This window comes from Polypterus senegalus, chromosome 17 (assembly GCF_016835505.1).
Source record: "Polypterus senegalus isolate Bchr_013 chromosome 17, ASM1683550v1, whole genome shotgun sequence".
NCBI classification, from domain to species: domain Eukaryota; kingdom Metazoa; phylum Chordata; class Cladistia; order Polypteriformes; family Polypteridae; genus Polypterus; species Polypterus senegalus.
The window spans coordinates 8,279,793-8,307,721 of NC_053170.1; the positions used below are offsets into that span (position 1 = coordinate 8,279,793).

The 27,929-nt window shown below is 45.4% G+C and overlaps 1 protein-coding gene across 2 annotated transcripts; it reads left to right on the forward strand.

Moving 5' to 3' along the window:
• The first annotated feature begins 493 nt into the window (after positions 1-493).
• On the forward strand, positions 494-27,927 carry si:ch1073-13h15.3 (all-trans-retinol 13,14-reductase). 2 transcript variants are annotated; one of them, XM_039739860.1, is made up of 12 exons: positions 494-592; positions 3,539-3,737; positions 9,816-9,998; positions 10,065-10,306; positions 11,379-11,574; positions 15,133-15,330; positions 16,025-16,144; positions 16,259-16,397; positions 21,924-22,033; positions 22,135-22,301; positions 24,891-25,050; positions 25,146-27,927. In XM_039739860.1, the coding sequence occupies exons 2-12, from the start codon at positions 3,584-3,586 to the stop codon at positions 25,289-25,291; spliced, it is 1,815 nt and encodes a 604-aa protein (XP_039595794.1). In that variant the 5' UTR covers positions 494-592; positions 3,539-3,583; the 3' UTR covers positions 25,292-27,927. The 2 variants fall into 2 exon arrangements, with proteins under 2 accessions (XP_039595794.1, XP_039595795.1); XM_039739861.1 differs by lacking the exon at positions 494-592 and having other exon boundaries at positions 3,197-3,737.
• The last annotated feature ends 2 nt before the right edge of the window (positions 27,928-27,929 follow it).

Here is a 27,929-nt window from a genome sequence, read left to right on the forward strand (position 1 = left end):
TATTGGGTGCAAGGAGGGAACAACACCTGGACAGGGCACGAGTGGGTGAAGACACATTCACCCACCCACCATCATAAGACTACTCTGTAATCTTGCACCTCAGACTTCGCCGTTTACTACATCCATTTTTTTACATTTAAAAACTGGGATTTGATCCAGTAGAGTCATATACTTCCCTCGCTTCCATAAAATAATAAACATAGGCAGTTAGATGCCACGTGCAACATTAAGTAGATACGATGACCTCCGAGAATAAGCAGGCAATGAACTACTTTACCCAGCATTCTCTGCGCTAACGTTGGCGCGCGGGTTTTAGCGTATTTTGTCCCTCCTAGCGCCACGTATTTAGCAACCTCCTCCCAGAATGATGGCTATGGTTGAGTGAGCTGTAGTTGTACGTCGTTGTGTTTTGTCTTTGTTCGACAAAAGCTTCGTATTTTAACTGGAAAATATAAACTACCAAGCGTCGAAGGAAAAAAGTGGGTTCTAAAAGGCTCAACAGAAACCGCAGGCATTCACTGTCAAACAGAGCGTGACGTGAACGGTGCACACGCACAGGAAGCGCGTTCAAGATATAGAGGCCATCCAAGCGGTAAGAACTCAATTTCCCAGACGCCTCTAATAACCACGTGTTTAACCGACGTTCTTTTACATTCATAGGTGCATTTGTTTATGGGTGTTTCTAAACTCGTCTGTGGCTGCCCGTTTTCATCCCAAACAGCTTTACTTTTCATAAATATCAAGCTGTTATTTTTTATTCTCTGTGCTTCAAGCATAGCTTAACAGTGGCTGAAAAAAGAAAATCTCAGTTTTAAATGTGAAGAGGAGACTTTGTGCTGCAGGTTTGACAGGGCAAGTGGCAGGAAGGACACACTAGGACCCTGGAATACTTTCTGTGGACTACAGCAGACTGGGAGAATGACTCATCAGTCCATAAGACTAAGTTTGAAATCTTTGGTTCCTCACCCAGGGTGTTTGTACGCTGTCATGTTGGTGACAGTACGGCTCCTGAGTCTGTGACACCAACTGTCAAACATGGAGGAGGAAGTGTTATGGTCTGGGGTTCTTTTGCTGGAGGGAGAGTTGGTGACATGCACAGAGTGACTGGCTTTCTGAATTAGAAGGGTTGCCACAGCATTTTGCAGCACCACACAGTACCTTCTGGTCTTTGTGTAGTAGGTCAGGGGTTCATCCTACAACAAGACAAGAACTAGACCTTAAACTGCGTGCATTTCCATAAAAACTGAAAAAACCTGAGGTGTTTTGAAACTTTTTACTGGTAGTGTACTTCAGGTTCCTCGGCATTGCATGTTGGAAGCACTTCAAAGATGGGATAGTTCTCCCCTGCAGCTCCCCCCCAAGGCAGCACCCAAGAACAACAGGGCTGTCTCATGGGACTACAGCTCCCATCCAGCAATGCCGCAGTATCCTATCCATCTACCAATGGGATTCTGCCATCATGTGTGCTGGGGGGCAACTATGCCCCATACCAGAGCAGCCATCATTTGTACTTCGGAACACGTCTCCCTTCCTGGAAAGGTACAACCACCCATCCCAGTCGGGACGCCATCTCCATCCTTCCATTCCAGCCTCCCTTCCCAGTAAGGAACCAGCCTCCATCTCAGGTTGGGACGCTGGAGCATCAAGAATGGCACTCGCAATAATTATTTATGGAGCCTGTTACTGATATAAATAAAAGTTGTTTTTTTTTTTGTTTTTTTTTCCGGAATCTTAATGCAGATGGTTCTTTTGTGAACCTTCAATGGTACCCCTGTGGCATTGCTCTGAAGAACAACTTTGACACCTTTATTTTTATAATTATATTGCCAATTTAGCATCGCCATTTCGCCTATCTGCTTACATTGGGAATGTGGGGTGGAAACCCACACATATATGGAAAGATAAAATAAGATATTACTCAATTTTTTAAATACACTCTTAAGTTGTAGAAGATGCAACCAGCCACAGAGGATGCACAAACCAGTGTGTTTCTTCGTGTCGGTCCCAAGCCCGGATAAATGGGGAGGGTTACGTCAGGAAGGGCATCCGGTGTAAAATTTTGCCAAATCCATATGCGGACAGGTGATCCGCAGTGGCAACCCCTAATGGGAGCAGCCGAAAGAAGAAGAAGTTGTAGAGGATGCACCATGCATTTATGGATGCAATGAGAATGAAGCAGAACGACACCTTTTGTTGGCTAACAGAGTAGGTTACGATATGCCAGTTTTCGATGCCGCTCGGGTCCATTCTAAAGGCAAAAAAAAAAAAAATCTGTTAATGGATACCGTACAAAGCTGATGTTTTAAAATAGATGAGCAAAGTAAACAGGAGGGCGATGACCCTTCAAATAGCGCAACAGCAGAAAAGTCCTTAAGCATGCGGGGGTCTTTCTTGACCCCTTTTATCATTCCGCTTACAATCCGTCGATATCGTAAATGGATCGTTTATGGCCGTCACAAAGCAGAGCTGGCATACGGAGAATTGTAGATTGTTGAATGGAAGTGCCACCCGCCTATCAATTGTGCCCGTCCAATCGGTAAACGCGTCATTTCGACTAACAGTCGTAGTGTCCAATCATATTTGAGCATCGCTTTAGAGTTCCGTAAAGCATGTTGGGGCCGTGTTCTCTGTGAAAAGCCGATGTATGCAGAGTGTATGAAAAGTCACTGCTTTAATAGTTTTATAAAGTGGCTTGGGCGGCACGGTGGCGCAGTGGTAGCGCTGCTGCCTCGCAGTTAGGAGACCCGGGTTCGCTTGCGTGGAGTTTGCATGTTCTCCCCGTGTCTGCGTGGGTTTCCTCCGGGCGCTCCGGTTTCCTCCCACAATCCAAAGACATCCAGGTTAGGTGGATTGGTGATTCTAAATTGGCCCTAGTGTGTGCTTGGTGTGTGGGTGTGTTTGTGTGTGTCCTGCGGTGGGTTGGCACCCTGCCCAGGATTGGTTCCTGCCTTGTGCCCTGTGTTGGCTGGGATTGGCTCCAGCAGACCCCCGTGACCCTATTCGGATTCAGCGGGTTAGACAATGGATGGATGGATGGATAAAGTGGCTTCATACACGGTTTCAGAGTTACATCGATCACAGCGCTGCATATTAATTCAGTAAGATAGGAAATGTGCTCCTGGCCTTCTAGACTACAAATAGAATAGGTTAGGGTTACCAAAAAAAGTAAATGACAGGATTCGCCCCTCGAAATCGGAAAAGCTTCATCCAGTTAGGAGTCGCGTGTGGCTATCCCGTCAAAATTGGGCGCAGGGTAAACCCTTTCACGAGATAATGGGATGTCAACGTGACGGTAGTCTTTATCTAGTCCTGGCGGTTTACTGACGGCTGTAGCCTCTAATCGCTGTGATAAAAGTTCAAAGTTTGCCTGAAGCCCCGGCGGTATCACCCACGCTGCGTTGGGTAAAGTCAGGCGTCAGCGTGGATAACCGCACCGATCGTGACGCTCGGCAATCTCAGTCACAGCCCAGTCTGTGCGCGCTCACAGCAAAGTCCATCTTCAGTCCGCAGCGAGCTCCTGCTTCTTTTTGCCTTTCAGTTTCAAAGGGGTCTTCACTTCAGACTTCCCGCCTTCGACCCGACGATGTGGTGGTTACTACTTTTGGCTCTCCCCCTGGGCAGCCTCTTCTACATCTGGTTTTATTATCTGAAGGACGCGCTTTTCTCCAGCAGTGCAGTGAGGCCAACGAGACCGCTGGTGACGGACCAGAGGGTGCGGGACAAGATCCTCAAGCAGGGTAGGTGCGCCTCGCTCTCTGTTTGTTTATATATAAATGGGTAATATTCTGGTAAAACCTCTTTAAACGTAATGCGCGCTTTCAAATTACAAATTCTAAAACTGGATAAAGCGTGTGTATGGCGTCTTTCGTGGTTTACATCATTACAAAGTTTACGGAAATAAACAATCCTTAGTTTAAACGGCACCCTGTGTGCTGAAATGTGTAGGAATTTTATACAACCATTAAAGCAGCCACAATGTCATTCTTCTATATGATACCTTTCAGTCAATCTTTATATATTGTTATTATTTCATAAAGTGTTTCACCAGATACAAAATCAATTAAATTGAGTGGCTGTGGATGTGTGCCCTGCAAGCTTAATCCCAGTTCTTTAATGACACCATAATGATCTTTACTGGGATGTGTGGTTCCTCATAGCGCCATTGCTTATCTACCTATCTATCGATCATATAGTACCTTTCACATCAATCTATCATAGTGCTTTTCATGTTTATTTTGCTATCTATTATTTATTGTATTTTGTGTTGATCTGTTTTATTGTGCCTTTCATCTATCTAAGCACATAGTTTGACGTTGATGCTCTGTTGAGGCTGTCATGGTGTTACTGACCCTTAAGATCCTCGTGAAGCATCTCTAAGACTGCCTGTCTGGGGCGATGTGGATCCCTGCTGGCAAATCCCTCAAAGTCATTCATTTAAGGCCGCGTTTCTCAACGTTACTCACGTTACGTTATAATGGTAGCGGGTGACGGCGCTTCGACGATTGCACTCGATTTCCCTCCTCCCTCGCTCTGGTGATTGCACTCAATTCACCAAGGGGTTCAGTCACCCACTAAGCTGTGATGTTCATGTTTGATTCACCCAAGCGGGGAACTGATGTTTGTAACGGTCATGTATACCAGAGAAGTTGAGAAATATACGGATTTAAGGGGTCAGGCTTGTCGGTGACAATAAAACAAAAAAAGTGACAGCTTGTTACTGATCAGCCATGTAAGGGACTGCCGAGCCTTCTTCACGGACAGTTTGCGGTCTGAGTGAGCTGAAGCGACGCGCCGACACGCTTTTGTCATCTGGTAGAGCTCTGTGAGGGGCCGTGTCCGCTCCACAACAGTTCAGGCCTTTGTTTGACTCCCTGACTCCAAAATCGGGATGATGAACCGTGGATGTCCTCCCAGTCCTGTGACTTTCAAAGCCTTCTTGTTTCCCTGATTTCATGTTTAAAACGGGAATTTAAAAGAGAGCCCGAGAAGTAAAAGCCGTGGATGTAGAAGAGCGGATTGTGTGATCCAAACTGCTCAGTTGTGCGGAGGGCACATGTCTCCCTCAGCTGACCACTCTGTCACTTGTCTTATGTCACTCCCTGTCACTGCCAGAGTTGTCATTCCTATAAGGAGCCATGTCTTGGACCTTCCGCAAATAAGCAAATGTATGGAGATGCCTGCACGTCGGATCAGAATTCCTTTATTAACGACATGAGGTACATGCAACTACATACATGTGCAGAGTGACTGTCTGCAGCATGGCACTATGGGTAACATGGCATGTCATGCCATTTTCTAACCTGTTTAATCCAGACTCAGGTTGTGGGGGTCGGGGGCTGGGGCCTATCGCAGCTACCAGAGACTGTAAGGCAGTAGCAGACCCTAGAAAGGGGGGCAGTCTATCGCAGGGGTTGCACACACACTAAGCACATGCTAGATATAATTTAGTGTCGCCAGAACCTGACCTGCATGTCTTTCGATGGTGGGAGGAAATCAGAGCACCCGAAGGAAACCAAAAAAGATATTGGGGGAGAACATGGAAACCCCACGCAGGGAAGGGAGGACCCAAGACATGAAAACCTGGTGGCCTTACTGCGAGGCAGCAGCGCTACCAACTGTGCCACCGTGCTGCCCACTGTGGGTAGCAGAAACGTGTTAACGCCAAAATGGCACCATAATCACACTAAGTAAGGCGTGTGGGGTGCCCACTGCTGTGCTGATGCAGAATTAGTACCCCTCCTTCGTGTGCCGTGTTTTGAGACCAACACACAGCGCGGCGTGGCAGTCGTGACAGTAGAAGCGCACTTTTCTTAGAGAGGTTAGAATTCTAGTGCCGAACCTGCACGATCGACTTGCCCCTTGTGTCACTGTAGGCTACCCCAGAGCAACGGTTAGCGACCTCCACATTTCCTCTGACACCAACATTGATGGCTGCCGCATTGTGAACAGTGCTTAAGGGGGCTCATGTCTTGCTTGTCCATTTCCTTGGACACTCATTTTTGCCTTTTTGTCACACGGCTACAGTAAAGCTTCACGCGACCGAATTCGCCAGATATATCACGGCGGTTTGCCGTTGTCAGTTTCACCCTCCGTGTCGATGTCTGATGATCAATTCACATCGTCCTCGCAGTGGATCCGTTTCAATACGCTCTAAAACTGCCTTTATCGCTTTTCGTTTGACTTTGCGTTTTTCCTTGGAGGCTCCGCCCCATTCATAAATATTAATAAGTTTACCTTAGAGTTACTATAAAGTGGTAAAAAGCGTATCATTTTTTTAACAGCTTGATGTTATTTCATCCACTAGATGGCAGCAGAATGCTGTCGTGAGAGTCATTCGGACAACACTACAGTATAGTGAATGAGACCCGAGTCACACTTGGAATGAACATCAAGGAGGCTAATTGTGCCTCTGATAACCTCATCTATATCTGTATATAAAATCCAACGTCTGTCTGTCCGCTTTTCACGACAGAACTACTTAACGGGTTTAGATCTTTGTTTTTCCTATAATTTGCTTTAACATTCCAGTTGATTTTGCGACTTGCCTCATTGGGCCAAGCCGCTTGCAAGAGCGTTTAATTCGCGCTAATCCGAGACAGAAGCCGAGGGGAGGAGGATGTGGGCGGGACCCTGCTGATTGGCAGAGATATCACAGCCACGTGCTTTTCTCCCCATGCTGTGGACACTCTCCAGTCAGAGCTGACCACCGTCAGATACAGCAGCCACGTTTGACGTTGGACCGTACCTACCTGCTCCTTGGCCAGAATTACGTTTTTCTTTTTTATTGATTTTTAAAAATCGTCCTGTTTTACTGCAGGGGACAGCTAGTATATATTGTGCTTATTAGACGTATTGGGTTTTTTAAACTTTGGTTTTGTAGCGATGTCTTTAGCATTTCTAGGGATGGTTTAAGCCTCCACAAGCCCCCTGACTAGTCTCCTAGTCCTTGATGCTGCCCCCACCATGCTTCACTGTTGGAATGGTATTGCAAGTGTGCTAAGCAGTGCTTGTGCTCCTCCAGTCGTGACGCTTAGATTTGAGGCCACACACTTCAATTCTGGTTTCGTCAGATGCGAGAGTCTTGTCTTCTCACGTGTTACAGTCCTTTAGGCGCCGTCTTTGCTTGGGAATTCAGGGGCTCGAAGCTTCATTGCTTTAAACTGCAGCATCTGCGGGTGGGTCTCTCAGAATCCCTCAGTAGGTTACTAAGCCGTTATATAGCACCTTACCAACGTTTTTAGACCCCTTCACTTTTGTCACGTTTTCTTATATTTCAGGGTTGTACTGAAATCATTTCAATTCATTTTTCCCCTCATCAAGCAGCACTAAATACCTCATAATAACAAAGCAAAACAGGGTCTTACAAATTTATGCCAATTTACAAAAGCTAGCTTGTATTTTATACATCATAAGGTGCTCTACGAGGGGATGGCACAATATATGAACTCCCTATACCAGTGGTGGCAAACCTATGGCACGCGTGCCAAAGGGGGCACTCAGAGCCCTCTCAGTGGGCACGCGCGCCGTCGCCCGAGCACAGAGTTCGTTACTATAAAGCCAGAGGAATGCGGGGCCGGGCTACTCCCCTCACCGCTCCGCCTCTTCACGCGCCGGAGGACGTTTCTCACATCACCCGCACCTCTGCCCAGCAGCCCAATGGGAGCGCTTCCTTCCTCTCCTGTCTGGGGTAAGGCGGGGCACACATGCTGCTTGAGGGTGCGGCACGGACTGCAGCCTTTTGAGTCTGTGATTCCGTGGTGGGGTTGGAGGGGATGTGGTATAGCGGGTCCACAGCTCAAAATTGAAAAGGCCAGTTTTAACAGATAATTGCCGCACTCGCGGCTTAAAGGGGGTTATGGTAGAGTGGCCGGAGCGGTTTCTGGGAGCTTTGTGATGCGGGCAGTCCTCCCTTAAGCGCACAGGTGAGGAGTCGTCCTCATCTGTAATTATTGCCGGGAGTTGCTAATCGCCACACCTGATCCACGACCCGTAATATATAATGGAAGCTTTGGGGGCGGAGCTTAATAGGGAAGACCTGCGTGAAACACTTGAGAGGATCGAAGGGATGACAAAGGACAGCACAGTTAGTTATGAAAATGAAATCCTTAAAGTCTGGAATTCTCTGCCAAGTAATCTTAAGTCAATGAAGGCACTTGAGATTGCTTTCCTTACTTTGGTTGGAACATCTTATGCTTGTGCGCAGCTGTTTTCAGCTTTGAATTAAATCAAATCTGACACCAGAAACAGACTAACAGATGACCTGAGTGCTGCATGTGTTGCTCTCAAGCTTACAAAGTATGAGCCAAGGTTAGACAAATTATCAGCATGCATACAACAGCAAAAAGCACATTAATTGTTCAAAAGCATACCGAATGCAAACTTTTACCTTTCAACAAAAAGTTGTTTGTATCATTGAAAGCTCTGTTATTATGTTTTTCTTTTAAGACAAAAGATGTTAATGTATGAGTTGCTTTTCTAAACTAAAAGCTCAGTAGATAGACAGACAGACAGAGCATCAGTATTGGCAGTTCAGTCCAGTTTATCATCCAGCTGCACTCCCAGGTACTTATAGGTCTGCACCCTCTGCACACACTCACCTCTGATGATCACGGGGTCCATGAGGGGCCTGGGCCTCCTAAAATCCACCACCAGCTCCTTGGTTATGCTGGTGTTCAGTTTTAGGTGGTATTCAGGTTAAATTGCCATGTTGGCACTTTGCGATAAATAAGTGGGTTTTGGATTGCAGTTTGGGCACTTGGTTTCTAAATGGTTCGCCATCACTGCCCTATACATTATATATAGCGCCTTTCCTCCTCTGTATAACACCTTATGTACTCTCTCTATCATATATAGTGCCTTCCCCCCTCTGTAGAGCACCCTCTGAACTCCCTGTACATCATATATAGTGCCTTTCCCTGTAGAGCACCTTATGCACTCCCTATACATTATATATAGCGCCTTTCCTCCACTGTATAACACCTTATGTACTCTCTATATTATAAATAGCACCTTTGCTCCTCTGTAGAACACCGTATGAATTCTCTATACATTATATATAGCGACTTTCACCGCTCTGTAGAGCACCTTTTGAAGTCCCTATACGTCATATTGTAAGGGACGGCCAGCAGCTCAACCCGGCCGGGATGCTAGAATGCAAGGTTGGGGGAAGGCAGCTACTTTTAATTATTGCTTCCCCCGACACACTAGATGGCAACTTCCCTGCAGCATTACGGTGCCCCAGATTCCCACAGGGCACCATGGGATCTGGAGTTTGGCTTTACAGCCCTGCTGGGTACTGCGGGTGCCGGCAGGAGACGCTGCAGGAGGACTTGGGGACTTGTACTTTTTACATAGTTCGGAAGTACTATCGAGTCATGGGGATGGAAGCCCAGAAGTACTTCCGGGTCGGACACTATATAAAGGACTGCGAAACACCCTGCAGGCGAGCCAGAGTTGGGAGGTAGAAGACAGAGCTTACTGGGAGGAGTGAAGGTTAAAGAAAAGAAATAACTGTGCGACGTGTGGTGCTTTATTGCCTGTGGCTGTGGTGACTAGAGAACATTGCGAAGAATATCAAAGAAATAAATCAATTCTGAAGGCCTTTCACTCGTGTTTGTCTGTCTGGTCAGAGGAGCGACAGTGCCCTCTAGTGTCATAATATATAGAGCCTTTCCACTGCCGTCTGTAGAGCACTTTGTGAACCTTGTTGGTGTGAAGAGTGCTGCTCTTCAATGGAGTGATCTGATGAGCCTCTGTTCTCCTCCATCTGCCATTCCTCTCATGAAAGTTCTCCTTTTTTCTTTTTTCCTGAACAGGCTTCACTTCCCAGAGGGTCCCGGCTAACCTGGATGCCATTGTGATTGGCAGCGGCATCGGCGGTCTCACTGCAGCAGCAGTTTTGGCGAAAGCCGGTAAAAAGGTTTTGGTTTTGGAGCAGCATGACCAGGCAGGAGGCTGCTGCCACACCTTTGTGGTGAAGGGATACGAGTTTGACGTGGGTAAGCCTGGCGACCGGGCGTATATGTTTGTTACGACCGTCTGTGGACACTTCTGTCTCTCCACAGGGATCCACTACCTGGGACAGCTCCATGAGAACGGTATGCTGAGGGTTATCCTGGACCAGATCACCGAGGGGCAACTGGACTTTGTGCGGCTTGATGAGCATTTCGACACGGTGGTCATTGGCGAGAAGGATGCCAAGCGGCAGTACCACCTACGCAGCGGCAAGAATGAGTTTGCCGAGAACCTTTGCCAGCAATTCCCAGAGGAAAAAGAGGCCATCGACAAGTTCATGAAGTACATGAAGGTAAGCACCCCGAGGAGCACTCGGATGTATCGACATCCTGTCTTGCTACACATCCATCAGTCTTTATGCCAACATTGACAAAGTGGCAAGATGATGCACTCTGAGCATTCCTAGTGAGTGGCACTGTATGCCATACTAGCTGGATGGGTCCACAAACTGTTGGTCTGGCACTTTATTCTAAGTGTAGAAATGAAGCTCAGGGTGAAACTGAATTCCTACGCCATCGCCACACTAACTCAAGGGCGTCATTCTTGACATGCCCATTAAAATGATTTGCCAAAGATGACTTTGATTGACAGTTATCCCACCCTTAGACCCACCCACAAGTACTCTGGTACACAATCATTTCTGTTTACCATTTGAATATCTAGAACTTCCAGAACTTTCCAGTGCAAGGCATTAGTCACATGTACTGATCAACTGGGTTGTATTTTTCATTCCAACTGATGGCGCTTACATAGTAACCTAATTAAAGAAAATTTAAATAGGAAAAAAAAATTATAGGAAGTTGCAAAGGCTGATTATAGGACATGCTAATCCCATTGGAGCCCGGTGACTGTCACACTGATGGTCTGACCGCAGGGGCCTCAAACTCAGGTTCTGGGATGTCAGCGTACACTCTTTATGGCTGTTAACACATTCCACTAACAACCATCATAAATCCAGAGCGTTCTTCTTGTTCGGTGGCTTTCTGTCTAACTGATGAAGGCTTTGCTTGGTTCTTGTAACTAAGGAAGTGTCACTCACTTGGGTTTTGTTCTGAGCTCTTCACTTGTGATTGTCACTTTTGTCACCTTGTCCTGTCACACTTGTTCCCAAACAGCGGACTGATGTTTATTTGATTATTTTGACATCTTTTGTAAGTCACTTTGGTTAAAAGTGTCTGCTAAGCAATGAAATGGAAATGTAAAATGGTGATGACACTCAAGGGGATTGAGTAATTATTGCAAGGCACCATAAAAGCTCGGAGATTCGAAAAGACAAACAAGGGGACGTGGCCATTTGTATCTCTCCTTAATTTATAAAGCACCTTTCACAGGTCAGGGCTTCTCTTTTTTTCTTCTTAATACAGCAGGCAGCACGCCAGACCCCCTTGCTCGCCATTCTAAAGATGATCCCGCTGCGACTGGCACGCTTCCTGATCTGGACCGGCCTCGTCCACTGGATCTCAGACATTTACAAACTGGCCGCCACCAGTCACGCCGATTTTCTGAACCGGATAACACAAGACAAGGACCTCCAGGTTGTGTTCACCTACTTGTTTTATGGTGAGGAGAGGTGGTGGCCGGGTGGGAGGGTCTTGGGTGGCACAATGGGCACTACCAAGGTTTTTTTTTCCTTGGTAGTTGGGCACTGGCTTTGTTAGGTACTCACATGACATAAAGTTTGCTGCCCAATTCTTTAAAGTGGTTCATACTTCGTGGGTCATGGGTCATGTTGGCCGAGTGATGGCAGTGGGAAAGTCAGGGTCACGTTTCCAAATGCCCACCTATGGTCAAACGAAGTGCGTGTTATCAATCAGTTTATCATGTAGTGCCTTTCATGTCTGTCTCTCTGTTATTTAGTGCCTTTTATGTCTATCTATTTATTATATATTATCTTTCATATCTATTATATAGTGCCTTTCATTTATCTATCTATCCATTATATAGTCCAGTTCATCCATCCATCCATCCATTTATTTTTTGTGCTTTCATCCATCTGATTATCTATTATTATATAGTGTTTTTGATCCATCTATTATATAGTGCCTTCCATCTCTTACAATATTATATAATGTCTTTCACCTGTCTATCATTCTATTGTATAGTACATTTTCTTTATTATGTAGTACCTCATCTATCTCTCTATCTCATCTATCTATTATATAGTGCTTCTTATCCATTTTGTATTATATAGTGCCTTTCATCAATCTATTATATAGTGTGTTTTATCTTTGTATTATTTAGCGCCTTTCATTCATCCATCTACATAATATAGTGCCTTTCATTCATCTATCCATCTGTCATATATTGTACCTTATCCATTTATCCATGTATTATATAGTTCCTTTCATTAATATGTTGTGTAGTGTTTCTTGTCCATTGTGCATTATATAGTGCCTTTCATCCTATCCATCTATTATATAGTGCTTCTTATTTACTCATATATGCATGCTATAGTGCCTTTCATTAAAAGGTTGCATCTATCTATTAATTATATAGTGCCTTTCATCTATCTGTTGTATAGTGCCGTTCATTCATCCGTCCATCCATCCATTTATTTTTTAGTGCCTTTCATCCATCTAATTATCTATAATATAGTTTTTAATCCACCTATATATTATTAGTGCTTTTCATCAATCTATTATATAGTGCTTCCTATCCATTCTGTATGTTATGTAGTGTTTCTTATCCATTGTGCATAATATAGTGCCTTTCATCTGTCTATCTAGCATATAGTGCCATTCATCCATCCATCCATCCATCCATCCATCTGTCCATTTATTTTTAGTGCCTTTCATCCATCTAATTATTATATAGTGTTGTTAATCCATTTGTCTATTATATAGTGCCTTTCATCAATCTATTATATAGTGCTTCCTATCCATTCTGTATTATATAGTTCCTTTCATTGATCTATTATATAGTGTCTTTCATTGATAAGATATATAGTGCCTAACATCTATTTATTATATAGTGTCTTTCATTCATCTATTCATCTGTCACATGCAGTACTTCTATATTAACTATCAAAATACCCGCGGTTCGCAGTGGAGAAGTAGTGTGTTAAAGAAGGAAAGAGAAAGAAAAGGAAACATTTTAAAAATAATGTAACATGATTGTCAAAGTAATTGTTTTGTGTATTTGGCGGCAGCGTCACAAAGTTTTTTTCGTCTGCTGCATCAGAAAATGTACCACGACGTCTGACATGCCTCCTTTTTAGTGTTTTCTCACAGCTTGGATTGCTGCTGTCATAATCGGTTTGAGTCTACATATATAATAAATATATATATAATGTATGTATGTATGTATGTATGTATGCATGTACAGTATGAAGAATGTACAGTATGCATATATATACACATACATATCTTCATATATATATCTACATATACACACATATATATATACACACATACCTATCTACATCATATATACACACACATACATACACACAAATTATATATATGTGTGTGTGTGTGTGTGTGTGTATATATATATATATATATATATATATATGTGTATAATATATATATATATATATATAATACACACATACATACAGGTGTATATATATATAAGGAAAAAATAATAAAATGTAGTCTATAAGTTATTAAACAGTAAAACATTAACTTTTTAAGAAGTACAGGTACATAGAGCACTACTGGAGTGGTTGCAAGTAAAGTACATTTTAAAGACTGTGTAACAGAACAGGTAAGTAACTAACAGCAGCTAAAATGTATTTGGATCATCTGTCGGTAGTTGATCCCTTTTGAAAGGCGCCACACGACGGCTGTGGTATAGAAATTACATTTTCTATGTGAACGTCCAAATTTCTGCCTCTGGTAATGTGCCTTACAGGCATTAGCAGCAATTAAAGAAAATTAGTTTTGTGTCCTCTGCAGTGTTAAGAGAGAAAGGCTTTGGTTGGGGATAAAAGGAAAAAAGGTGTAAAGAAAGGAAACTTTCTTTAATATTGTGTAGAGAGAGGTCTTCGCTGACGATATGCGCGTCGCGGTGGGTCTCGTGTAGACTGAAGAGACGGCCCTGCCATTAACTGTCCGGGATGGCACTGTCGGTCCTCCACTCGTGTGCGTGTCTTCATAAACCGACCTGACGACCTCATAATCGTATACGTGTAAAAGAAAGTGCGAAGCGCCTTAATATTAGTTTGCCGCAGTCTAGAAATGGGATCCCGTGTTTACAGTTGTCTGGGCTATATCTCATGGGAAGAAGGAAAAAAATGAAAAGTGTTTACTTTCACTTAAGGCAGAAGCGCAGTCAGCGTCTCAAAGGCTGGCACAGCTACGCACGCACGCGCGCGCCGGCTGCCCGACTTTTGTAGTATTTTGCAGTGCAGGAAACACCACTTTTTGCAGACACGTTCATGTGAGCAAAACTCCCCGCGCTCTTTAGAGGTCTTGTTTTCTCTGCGTACTGCGTTCATAGTCAATTCACGTGATTAAATGGGAGGCATGATGATGTCACACACAGCTCCGCCCCCCCACGGCCATCGGGCTAACGTCCATTACAGTATATGGAGAAAAATAGGTTCCAGTTATGACCGTTACGCGTAGAATTGTGAAATGAAACTTGCCCAACTTTTGTAAGTAAGCTGTAAGGAATGCGCCTGCCAAATTTCAGGCTTCTACCTACACGGGAAGTTGGAGAATTAGTGATGAGTGAGTCAGTCAGTCAGTCAGTCAGTGAGGGCTTTGCCTTTTAGCAGTATAGATTTATGTATTATATACTGCCTTTCATCTATCCATCTATCTGTCCTTTTCATGTTCCACCACTGGCTTTGTGTGTGACACAAGATCTCGGTTATCTGCACTTTCAGTTGTCTGTTTGTAGGCGGGTGCACCATACTACCTGTTTGGATGGTGAAAGGCGCTATATAGAATAAAGCTGTACTTACATTTGATTTCCTGAGTTGTTTCCTGTTAGATCACAGATAGGCCATTGAAAGTCCACAGATTTGAAGGTCTGTCCCTGCCCTTGCGTGTCCAGCCTGGCACTCTTGGGCACCATGTGACCGTGTAAAACAAATTGGGGTTTTGGGGCAGTGGGTTCCACGCGAGTCCCTACCATTCTGATGGCTCTTTATTCCTGCCTGTCTTCTAGGGGTCTCTCCCTGCGACTCCAGTTTTGTGATTAATGCCTTACTGCTCCATCACTACAAACGAGGCGCCTGGTACCCCCGGGGTGGAGCCAGCGAGGTCGCCTTCAACATCATCCCAGTCATCCAGAAGGCAGGGGGTGCTGTGCTGGTTCGAGCTCCTGTCCAGCGTATTCTGGTGAATGCAGACGGCTCAGCGTGTGGTGAGTCTCCCTGTAAATGAAGACTTTATGAGTTTACGCAGAAGTGAAGTGAAGGTAGGAAACCCAAGAGGTCCTCCATCCAGTTGGGGGTGCTATTGGTATTCGGACTTCATCATGAAGACCCAGTCACTAAACTTGTCCATCAGGTGTCTCCTGTCCTCTGTCCAGTTTTAGCACTTTGACCATCTCCACTTTTGACCTTTTTAGGTTCTTTAACTTGATGTTGGTCACTCTTTTCAGCACCAAAGGTGCCAATCATTTCTGGTGGTCTGGGGTCCAGCATGTTTTCCTGTTTGGTCCTCCTGGTCAAAATGGTTGCCCTGCACTCATCCTAGTTGGTCAGACATACTGGTCATACTTGGGGTCCGGCTCCTATTCTCGGCGTCTCCTGTCCTCAGAACTGTTGGCATGATCTGGAACCCAAGGGGCCCTCCATCTCCCTTCCTTTGCAGGCCCCTTCTGATTCCTCAGTGATGTCCACTGGTTGTCCATTCTTAGGGTCAGGCCATCCTCTTGGTTTCCAGTTTCTGCCCCTCAGCTGGTCATCCTCTCTGCTGACACTTGCTGGTCTGTTGCCTCCTTCTCTCTTCCTAATGACCACTTGATCAGACAGGCCATCCAGCTCCAATGTATGGGGTGCACCCCTCTTTATGTATAGTGTTTGCTCGTTTCACCAGATGTCTCTCTCTTTTAGGGGTCGTCGTGAAGAAAGGGGATGAAGAGGTGGACCTCCAGGCCCCAGTGGTCATCTCGAATGCTGGGATCTTCAATACTTTTGAGCGCTTCCTTCCAATGGAACTGCGATCCAGTCCTGGTGAGGCGGTCACTCTGTGTCCTGTTAACATTCCTGCCAGTTGGGGGTCTTTGTGGGGGGTACTTGTGGCATATTGGAACATGTCACATCATCTTCTCTCTGCTGTGCCTTCAGAGATCCAGTCTCAGCTCTGCATGGTCCAGCATGGCATGGGCTCATTTCTTGTCTTTGTGGGGCTCAACGGGACCAAAGAAGAGCTGGGCATCCCTTCCACTAACTTCTGGATGTACAAGGACAACGACCTTGACGCCTTGTAAGTGGGCAGTGGGATCGGCATGGTGGGACAGGCAACTTTTATTCCTCATACATGACCACTTCTTTTGTGTAGAAGGCCAAGGGAGTCTCTTAAACTTGTCTCCACACTCACGGGAATAAGCGGGCACTCAGGTCAGGGCATCTATGTAAATGGGCATTGTGAAGCTTGGTGTAGCGCATGCTGAAAGGCGACATTTGGACTTACAGTGTTATGCAGAGGGATGCTTTATGGTGGTCCAGAGTCACCAGGATAGCACCGAGCGTTTCTGCGATATTTCACTGTGGCATAGTGGGTCAGTGGAAGGACAACAGGTGGCTATTTTAAATAATTGTACCCCAAGAAGGTGCAGGTGCCAATTGGGCTCCAATTGTGCTCTCTGTGGCATCACTGAGGTACTTGGCAGACCCTGCCGCATACACGTGCAGAGGTGGGCAGATCGGTCAGGTGCCTTGATGATGCCACTGAGGGCACACCTCATCGCACCTGTGTCCAATTAGGCAGCAGAATACAAAAAAAAAACCTGCACGGGCAGAGGGGAAAGGGGGAAAAAAATAACAAGGGGGGTTTCAGAAGAGAAAAGAAGGACCAAAGGGAAAGGAGAGGTTTGAGAGGGCTGAGGTTAAAGGACAGAAGAGAAGGGTGGGAGAGAGCAAGATTGGAAAGGGGCCGGGGGACGGGAATGGAGTGTGTGGTGGGCGCTGCTCCTGCTGCGCATAAGAGGAGGAGGAACATCAGTCCACAGGAAGCCCCCCTCCCAAGGCTGGGGGATGGCAACAGGAGTCCAAAGGAGACGAGGCTCAGCAGATCGCCATAGGGTGGGCAGTGGGGGTCTCAAGCAGAACTGAAGGGTGTCTGCGCCTGTTGGTTGTTATATCTCCGTGCTGTGAAATCTGAATAGAATAAGCCTGAGAGACGTCCATTTTAAAGGGAGTTTCGATGAGAAGATTCCTGCCATGTTTGTTAGGATTTATTTGTTGAATTTTAACCTCCACGTTCACTTTGACTCTTTATGGCTTGTTTTTGTGTAGAACTTCTGCACTGCACTTATTGCACTTTATTTTAGTAAAAGCACTGATTCACTTTAGCATGGAACCCTGTATGCATGTACGTGTTGGCACATCTCGCGTACAATGCGGACGGCCGCGGGTTCAAGGGGCTCCCGGAAGGAACCGGCAGTGTGGAGCCAACCCGCATCGTCGCATTCACATTGGAGGCCGTTGTGCAGAATCATTTCCGCTATGGCCCACTGTGAAAGGCGCTATACAGGAGGACACTGGTGTTACTAAAAGCTTCTGTAAAAGGCGCTATATAACTTCTTTAACAAAGTACTATTTTTCATTATACAGTAAACAGTTTTACACAATGCTGTCTGGTAGGACTCAGTCTTGCAGGCGCTATATCAATTCTTTTTCCCCCCCATAGTCTTGGTGAAAGGCTCTATATCAAGTTAAGCATGGTTTATGTTTTTTTTTTTTTCATTATACAGTAGAGTTTGTTTTTCAAAATACTTTGTGTTGAAGCCCACCCTGTTAGGAACTATATAGAACTGTGAAAGGCACTATATAAAGTTGAACATAGGATAACATAGAGCTTTTATTTTAAATTTCACACTGTGGACCATTTTGCAAACTAGTTGAAAGGTGTTATTTTGTTTTGTAAAGGTCTTTATAAAAGTGGTCCCCATGAAAGGCGCTATATAAACTTTTATTCTGGTATGCCATAAACTTTTTTTACAAAATGCTTTGTGTTAAGGCTGCCACCTGCTGGCACTATACTGAATCTGTTTTCAGAAGTTGGCCATTGTGAAAGGCGCTATATATAAATAATTCAACACAGTTGTTGTTTTTACTCGTACAATAAGGACTGATTTGTGTTAAGGCGCTATGTAAAATATTTTTTCAAACGTATTCTGTGGAAGTGGTTACTGTGAAAGACACTATCTTCTTCTTCTTCTTTCGCCTGCTCCCATTAGGGGTTGCCACAGCGGATCATCTGTCCACATATTGATTTGGTAAAATCTTACATCGGATGCCCTTCCTGATGTAACCCTCCCCATTTTTCCAGGCTTGGAACTGGCATGAAAAAACACACTGGCTTGTGCATCCCCTGTGGCTGGGTTTGTGAAAGGCACTATATACTGTAAAATTAAACATATTTCAAACAAAAAAGCTGTTATTTATAATTGTACAGTAATAACTGTGATGCAGCTCGCTGTGAAAGGCGCTATATAGAATGGACCTGTTTTGTAGAGGTCTCTGTAACTGCAGTCAACAACAACAACAACAACATTTATTTCTATAGCACATTTTCATACAAACAGTAGCTCAAAGTGCTTTACATATTAAAGAATAGAAAAATGAAAGACATAATTATAAAAAATAAATCAACATTAACATCGAATAAGAGTAAGGTTCAATGGCCAGGGGACAGAAAAACAAAAACTCCAGACGGCTGGAGAAAAATAAAATCTGTAGGGATTCCAGACCATGAGACCCCCAGTCCCTCTGGGCATTCTACCTAACATAAATGAAACAGTCCTCTTTGGATTTAGGATTCTCACGGAAGGGCTTGATGATGATGATGGTCACGTAGACTTCTGCCTTTTAATCCGTCCATCATTGTTGGAGCATCATGAAGCTTTGAGTAGGTGGAGGTGGCGCAGGCCACCACCACAAAGAAACCGGAAAAAGAAACAGAAAAGAGAGTAGGGGTCAGTACGATTTTAGAGCCACCATGAATAGTTATTATGATGAATTGAACATACAGAGTATCAGGATTAAGTTAAATTACGATTAAAATGAAGTTATAAAAGGCCATGTTAAAGTAATGTGTTTTCAGCAGTGTTTTAAAGTGCTCTACTGTATCAGCCTGGCGAATTCCTATTGGCAGGCTATTCCAGATTTTAGGTGCATAACAGCAGAAGGCCGCCTCACCACTTCTTTTAAGTTTTGTTCTTGGAATTCTAAGGAGACACTCATTTGAGGATCTGAGGTTACGATTTGGAATATAAGGTGTCAGACATTCCGATATATAAGATGGGGCAGATTATTTAAGGCTTTATAAACCATAAGCAGAATTTTAAAGTCAATCCTGAATGACACAGGTAACCAGTGTAGTGACATCAAAACTGGAGAGATGTGTTCTGATTTTCTTTTCCTAGTTAGGATTCTAGCAGCTGCATTCTGCACTAGTTGTATATCTTTTTGGGTAGTCCTGAGAGGAGTGCGTTACAGTAATCTAGTCGACTGAAAACAAACGTGAACTAATTTCTCAGCATCTTTCAGTGATATAAGAGGTCTAACTTTACTTATGTTTCTTAAGTGAAAAATGCTGTCCTAATGATCTGATTAATATGTGATTTAAAATTCAGATTACAGTCAACAATCACCCCTAAGCTTTTTACCTCCGTCTTGACTTTTAATCCTAATGTATCCAGTTTATTTCTAATAGCCTCATTGTATCCATTATTGCTGATCACTAAAATTTCAGTTTTCTCTTTATTTAACTTGAGAAAATTACTATTCATCCATTCTGAGATACAAGTCAGACATTGTGTTAGTGAATCAATAGAATCGGGGCATCAGGTGCTATTGATAAGTACAGCTGTGTGTCATCAGCATAGCTGTGGTAGCTCACGTTGTGCCCTGAGATAATCTGACCTAACGGAAGCATGTAGATTGAGAATAACAGCGGACCCAGGATAGAGCCTTGTGGAACACCATATTGGATATCATGTGTCTTGAGTTGTAATTCCCACAACTAACAAAAATTTTCTCCCTGTCAGGTAGGATTCAAACCAATTTAAGACACTGCCAGAGAGGCCCACCCATTGACTAAGGCGATTTCTAAGAATGTTGTGATCAATGGTGTCAAATGCAGCACTCAGATCTAAGAGGATGAGAACAGATAAATGGCCTCTGTCTGCATTTACCCGCAAGTCATTTACTACTTTAACGAGTGCAGTTTCTGTGCTGTGATTTGTTCTAAAACCTGACTGAAATTTATCAAGAATAGCATGTTTATTTAGGTGGTCATTTAACTGCATAATGACTGCCTTCTCTAGAACTTTACTTAAGAAGGCAGGTTAGAGATGGGTCTAAAATTTTCAAGAGCGAGGGTCAAGATTATGTTTCTTAAGTAGGGGTTTAACTACAGCAGTCTTAAGACAGTCTGGGAAGACCCCAGTATCTAGTGACGAATTTACTATGTCAAGAACATTATCAATTAGCACGCCTGATACTTCTTTGAAAAACCTTGTTGGTATCGGGTCAAGGGCGAGGTGGAGGGTTTTAATTGAGATATTATTTTTGTAAATCAGGTAAATCTATCCTAGTGAAAGAGTTTAATTTGTTTATAACAGGATGTTGGGGTTTAGGGGATCCTTAGTGTTGGGGAGATATACTATGTTATTTCTAATATCATTAATTTTTGATTGAAAATACAGCGACAGCCTCACAGGTTTCACTGGAAGCACTTAGGAGGCATTCCTTTGAGCTACCTGGGTTTAGTAGGCGATCAATTGTTGAAAATAAGACTCTGGGATTACTAGCATTGTTATTTATAATCTTAGAGAAATAGCAGCGTCTCTCAAGACGGACAGTGTTATTGTATTCTGTTATTTTGACTTTTAATATTTCATGGTGGATAGTAAGTTTAGTCTTCCTCCATTGACGCTCAGCTCTACGGCATGTTCTCTTTAAATCAGACACTCTTTGGGTCTTCCATGGTATAACAATGCTAGAAGATTTTTTCACTGTCTTTTCAGGTGCAACTATGTCAACAGCAGCTCTCACTTTAGAATTAAATCTTTCCACCTTACTATTTACATTGTCCTCGCTATTATAGCTGGCACTATAAATGGACTGATTGCTTAAAATGTTTGTAAGTTTTAAAGCTGCTGCCGAATCAAAGAAGCGTTTTTTAACAATATGCTTCTCATGAGTGTTTTTATCATTATTTCTATATTAAAAGTAGAAGAAAATGGTCTGATAGACCAATATCAATGATCTGTTTTATATCAACTTTCAGTCCTTTAGTAATCACTAAGTCTAACGTATGACCTGCTTTATGTGTAGGCTGATTTATGAGTTGTCTCAAATCAAAAGAATCCAGGAGGTTCATGAATTCTTTTACTTTTAGATCACACTGATTATCTATATGAAAATTAAAGTCGCCAACTATTAGGAGTGTGTCATAATTAGTAATTAAAATTGACATTAAGTCAGAGAATTCCTCAGGGTGAAAGGCGCTATATAGAATGGACCTGTTTTGTAGAGGTCTCTGTAACTGCAGTCAGGGTGAAAGGCGCCATGTAAAGTTTTTGATGGGGGCCTTTATAAAGGGACTCTTTAAAGCATTGACCAGGAGAGATGTTCCCACAGCGACATGGCCCCTCACGGTGAATCACTGCTCATGTGAAGCCAGATTGCGGCCACCGTACCATGGCACTACCCCAGTTGTAGGGTCCTTTATCCTTCTCCCCAACTCCAGTGCCCACAGTTCCATTTCTTCTTTCATTTCCAGGATGGAGCGCTATGGCACGTTGAGACGGGAGGAGGTGGCAGCCAACATCCCCATGATGTTCATCACATTTCCATCAGCCAAGGACCCGTCGTTTGAACTCCGACACCCAGGTGATGAGGTCACCCACTCCTTTCCGGCAGATCACATGACCACTTAATTGTAGGTATGGCGGGGGGGGTCAGCTGATCACACAGGTCCCTTGTGTCCACAGGCAAGTCATGTATGACCCTGCTGACCATGGCTCGCTTTGAGTGGTTTGAAGAGTGGCAGGACAAGCGAGTGAAGAACAGGGGTGAAGACTACGAGTGCCTCAAGATGGGCATCGCCCATGCCCTCATCAAATGGGCCACCGAGATGTTCCCTCAGATTGAAGACAAGGTGAGTGGGGCAAACTGTGAAATGGGGGCTGCATGTACATCTGACCCACAAGAGTAGAGGGGTAAATGGACGCTGGGTCCAGGGTTGAAGGGCACCATTAGGTGATGACCTGTCCATTCTGCTTCCTTCAGATGCCCTTCATGGGCTCAGCTAGCTGGCAGCTCCTGATGTAGCTGGGTGGCCATCTTGTGACCAGACTAAATCTGGGGGGGGCCGTGGACCAAGGAGGATTTTCATCTTCTGGGTCCCAGTGTTTCTAAGTTGGCCAGTCTGACCCAAAAGTAACAAGAAGGTCCTTCACCTTCAGGTGCCCGATATGAACTCAGCTGGCAAGAAGGTTTAATATGGCTGAGCTGGCTGTCTTGACCAGACTGAATCAGAGGGCAGAGGGTCCTCGCTATCACCTGACCACTCCTGGAGGACCTTCTTCTGTGTCCCTGTATATGTGAACTATCCGGTCTGCCCGACCTCAAACTAGGAGTCGTTAGAATGCCTGGATATCAAGGGCGTTGCCAAGATGGTACGGGTCAGGATGAGGTCCTGCAGGAAATCTTAACCAGAGAAGCACACTGGCAAGGGTGAAGCTGCTAGTTATGCCAGTGTGAAACTGCCGAACATGTATGCTGGGCAGCTAGCAAGGGGTGCCAAAACTAACAGTGGTGGAAGAAATACAAGCTGAGTGCAAGTCTGCCGTTGGGCACTAGGGGGCAGGCAACCGGCCAAGGGGCAGAGAACTATGTGACTTTCTACCCAGAAGGGTCCAACGGGGGTTCCACACAGACACTAGTTGAGCCTGGGTTGCCTGTTGAGTGATTGAGTGAGTTGGGGGGGGTCTGCGTCCTCCAGCCTATGCCTAGGGGGCAGCACACACTGCCTTTATTGGTGAATCGGTGCCCTCTATGGCGCAAACAGCAGCATAACTGCCTTTTATTAAATGTGCAGAGACATCAAGGACCACTAGAGGGAGCTCTGACCTGAAATTTCTGATGCTTGGAACCCAGCAGGGATGCTTAAAATTGGGGGAGCAAGAATGGACTGTACAATGTGGGGGTCCGCAGGTGGAAGAAGCTGAGGTGGTAGAACTAAGGGGTGAGAAGTTTGGGTTCAAAACCTGTGTACTTGAAGCAGGTTTTCATCTTCTCTTTGTTTTAAGCTGATGCTTTGTATTCTCCCTGTGCTCATCCCTCCCTCGGAGGGCTCTCTTAAGTAAGTGCACTGGTTATATGGCTGGTGTTGTTGGCATTAAATGGGTCACCACAAGAAATGTTATCTACCTGAGCTGGGCCTGATTGGAGTCTGCTGACAAGAGGGACCCCTCCATCACCTGGCCAGTCCTGGAGGTCTTTCATCCTCTGTGTCCCAGTATATCTGAACCTCCCAGTCTGTCCAGACTACCGCTGTGTACTGTACATTGGCTAGCGAGGGGGTTGCCAGGGTGGTAGGGGTCAGGGTGACGTCCAGCAGGAAATCTCAAGCCGAGAAAATATGAAGGACCCTGCCATGGGTGAGACAGCCAGATATGCCAGTGTGAGGAATGGCCAGTGCCTGTGCAGGGCATCAGGAAGGGGCAAAAATATGAGCCGAGTGTAGGCCTGTCTTGGACACTAAGGGGCAGGCAAACTGGCAGAGAGCAGAAATGCCTGAATTTCTAACCAGGAGGGTTCAATTTGCCACATAGACATTAACCGAGCCCAATCTGCCCGTTGAATGAGTGACGGGGGACCTGTACTCTCCAGCATATGCACTAGGGGGCAGGAGACCCTGTTGAGGCAGCGATACCTGACTTGCTAACTAAAAGGATCATGAGACCTCCTGTCCAATTGGGGGGTCGGGGTGGGGGGGCACCACATAGTCAATGAAGGGAGGTCTGCCTCTCCACCCTTTGCACTAGCGGGCAGCACACGCTCCCTGACTTGATGGACAGAGGCCCTGCAGCACCCCCTATGGCACAGACAGCAGTGCGGCTGCCTATTACGTGTGCAGGGACATCAATGGCCACTAGAGGGAGTTCTAATTTGGTGACACTGATGTTCTAATTCCGTATGGTGGGAATGCTTAAAGTTTTCTCAGATCAGAGCAAAAAATGGAGCGAACAGTAGTGTGGGGTCCACAGGAGGAAGACTTTGAGGGGGTCAAGTGAAGTGAGTGGTCAGCACCTGGAAGTACGGGTTCACATGCAGGTCTTCTCCTTCCCTTTGTTGCTATTTGGTGCTTCTTTGTTCTCCCTGTGCTCATCCCTCCCCTTGAGTGTTTTATTAAGTAAGCCCACGGTTTTTGGTGTCCGTTCATCCGTCCGAGGGCCCCTCTCCACCTGCTGATTGACCTGAGGGTGGGCCTGAGTGGCGTTGGCTGTCCGGTTGTGCAGTCCAATCGTTGGTGGCCCGTCTTTGGGATTCATTCCTTCTCCTTTGTAGCTCAGTTGGCCATCCATCCAGGTTGGGTGCGACTGAGGTGGGCTTCCCCTTCAGATCCCCGACTGTAGCGGAGGAGGGCGAGTTATCCGACTTTTCCTGAATCCGATTGCGCCCTCTACAGATGGCTGCCGTCAGTTTCTAGCTTGCTTAACGGTCACCTCTGACTTCTGTGCAGGTTGATTTTGTGGAGGCGGCGACGCCGCTGTCCAATCAGTTCTACCTGGGGTGCCCCCGAGGCGAGATGTACGGCGCAGAGCACAACTTGGGCCGCTTCAGAACGGACATCATCGCCAGCATGCGGGCTCAGACGCCCGTTAAGAACCTGTACCTGTCAGGTAAGCTGGCCGTCGGTTTTCAGAGGTGGCCCGGGACACGCACCTTTCTGTCCAGGTCACCTCCTTTTTTTGTGTGTGTGTGTATTTTCTCTTAGGTCAGGATGTGTTTTGTAACGGATTTGCGGGGGCTTTACACGGGGGCCTCATCTGTGCATCGGCCATTCTCAACCGCATCGTCTACATTGACCTCGTCCTGCTGAAGAGGAAGCTGAAAAAGCAAAAAGCTCGAAAGCAGGCTTGAGTGGCTGACGCCCCCTGCTGGACGCCACTGGCAAGAAGCCCCTCTTTAATTGTTAATCTGGACTCTTAATGGACTGGACGTGAATGGGTGGGACTCCTGGAGCGAGGGCCAGCTTTGTGTCGTCTCGAGGGTCCAGTGATTGTGGACCTCCAGAGCAGGACAGGGCGAGTGTGATGGTGAAGTTCAGAGTGGAAACATCATCGGCTCACATCAACCGTGGCTCTCCCATTCTGTCCATTTGTATGTTTAAAGAACTTTGGGCCGCCGTTCACCTGAAAGGTGACATTTTTGCAGCCCCTCACTTGAGTAGAGGAGTAGACCTGAGAAATGGAAGTTTAAACGTCATGGACTGAGATCCCACTGCTGACACCAATGTCTCCCTTTGTTCTAACCATCTGTATGTTGAGAGTACTTTGAGGGGCGGGGCGGGCGGGGGGGGTTTGTTCATTAGAAAGGCTCTCAGTGAAGTCCCAGTTCTGTGCCCCCCTCATGTGCCCATCATTCTATCAATTCACTTTGTATTTTGGGCCACAGTTTGCCACTTCTGCTGGGCCAAGGGTCCCCCTCACTCAAGGAGGATGGTGTGACAATGGAAGTGCAAAAGTCAGGTCTGATATCACCCTTCTGCCCAAATGTCTCACGCACTCTTAATTTGTATGTTTAAAGTACTTTGGACCGCCGTTCACCTGAAAAGTGATATGTGATGCCCCATTTCTGACCCCCCTGTTTGCCTCAATTGAGAAGGGAGGTATGGCAGTGGACCTGGGATTGGAGGTGTAAACGTCATGGGCTGAGATCCCACTGCTGACACCAATGTATCCCTCGTTCTAACCAGCTGTATGTTGAGAGTACTTTGGGGGGCTGTTCAATAGAAATGCTCTCTGTCAAGTCCTACTTCTGTTATGACCCCCAATCTCCCTCACTCAAGGAGGACAGTGTGACGATGGACATGAGTTTAAAAGTCAGGGTCTGATATCCCAGTTCTGTCCAAATGTCTCCCACACTCTTAATTCTTATGTTTAAAGTACTTTGGACCACTGTTTACATGAAAGGCGCTATATGACATATTGGCTACAAACTGGATGGAGCCGCAGTCTGAAAGAGAGGAATTAACTGATACCAGCATTGGGGGTTGGAATACGGGGCTGGCTTTTGTTCTCGGACTGCAAACCCTTTTTCATATCGTCCTTTGTCCCTCTGGTGGACGCTTTCAGAATTGCAGCACCCCTTCAATGAAAAGCAGACCATCACTTGCCGTTTTTCCGACTCCCTACTTCGTGGTGTTTAACCTCTTTAGTACTAAATTAAATAAGAGGTGCCTGTCAGACCCACTTGATGTAATTAATGGGCATCTAGAGTTTAGGGTGCCAGTCAGTAAAACACCCTGGAGGAGCTCTCGTCATCATAGAAAACATGTAATAAAGCAAAACTCGCTCTCATTCTTCATCAAAGAAGCATAATTGTTGGCAAAGCCATATAGTATTATATATGTGTTAATATTTTGGGAATAATTTATCCAATTGATGCTAAAGAAGAGCTGGCAGACGTTAGCCGGAGAGTTGCAGGCAAACAAGGGCTGGTAGCCCGTCCTTTTTTGCTTATGTCTCCACCTAGTGGCCTCTTTTAGAAGTGCACTCTATTCATTGTGAGCCCAGCCCAGGACACAAAGACGGCAAACCGGCCAAACCTTCATGCCCGAAATCTGTGCTGTCGGTGACGTTGTTAAAAGTGACCGCGATTGCACCGCTTCGTGACTTTTTATGGGGGCTGTTAGTTTGGTCGTTCTGTGCAGGTCAGTCGAGTCAGCAGGCGCTTATCTTTACAAGGAGCTGCGTGCTAAATTTGATTGGTGTCTCGGTTATCCATTAGTGATAAGAAAGCTGGTACAGGCTGACATTTTTATACATTTGTAAATCTCTGCCTCGCACTGTGTGCACTTCAGAATTTATAAAATGTGTGCCGTGTTGGGCAACATGCTAACGTCGTGGCTGGCACCTTGGTTCAAATCCTTCGTCGCTGTCGGCCAGTGTGCCATCTGCGTGTTCTCCCCATGGCTTTGTGGGTTTTTCTCTGGTACTTTTAATTGTCGCATCCATGGAGATGCGACGGTTAGGTGAGTGCCAACTGAAAATGGGCCAAGTGTGAGTAAGACTGGCCCCACCTGCCGGGATAATTCCTACCTCGTGCCCACCGTTTCCTGGGCAAGCCCTGAAATCCCCCCAGAAACCTATAAGCCGGGTCAGTGGAAAGTTTTGAACCTTCATGGCCTGGCGTGTTGTTTTACACAATCTGCTGCAGTGATTTTACAACTCACCCTTATAAAAGTTCAACGTGAAAAAAAAAAACGATTACTGAAATTACAATAAAATTATTACGAAATTCTAAAGAAGTTTGGAATGAACAGTATCTTTGTACACTTGACTAAAAGCTGGATGAAGCCACGACAGCAGCAGCGAGGTGAGGTGACTGGGACCCCCTGACCCCAAGAGGAGACAAGTGCAGTCCATGACAGCATAACTCTGTTTTATAGTGCCTTTCACATATTTTTATATCTTCTAGCGCCTTTCATGCCTGCCTTATGTATTGTATAGTGCCTTTCATACCGCGGTCTAATAAAGTGCCTTTGATATCAGTTACA

Coding starts and splice junctions, on each gene's coding strand:
- si:ch1073-13h15.3 (XM_039739860.1), top strand. CDS start 3,584: ATGTGGTGGTTACTACTTTTGGCTCTCCCCCTGGGCAGCCTCTTCTAC. Junction 11,575..15,132: donor GTTCACCTACTTGTTTTATG/GTGAGGAGAGGT, acceptor CCTGTCTTCTAG/GGGTCTCTCCCTGCGACTCC. Junction 16,398..21,923: donor GACAACGACCTTGACGCCTT/GTAAGTGGGCAG, acceptor TTTCATTTCCAG/GATGGAGCGCTATGGCACGT.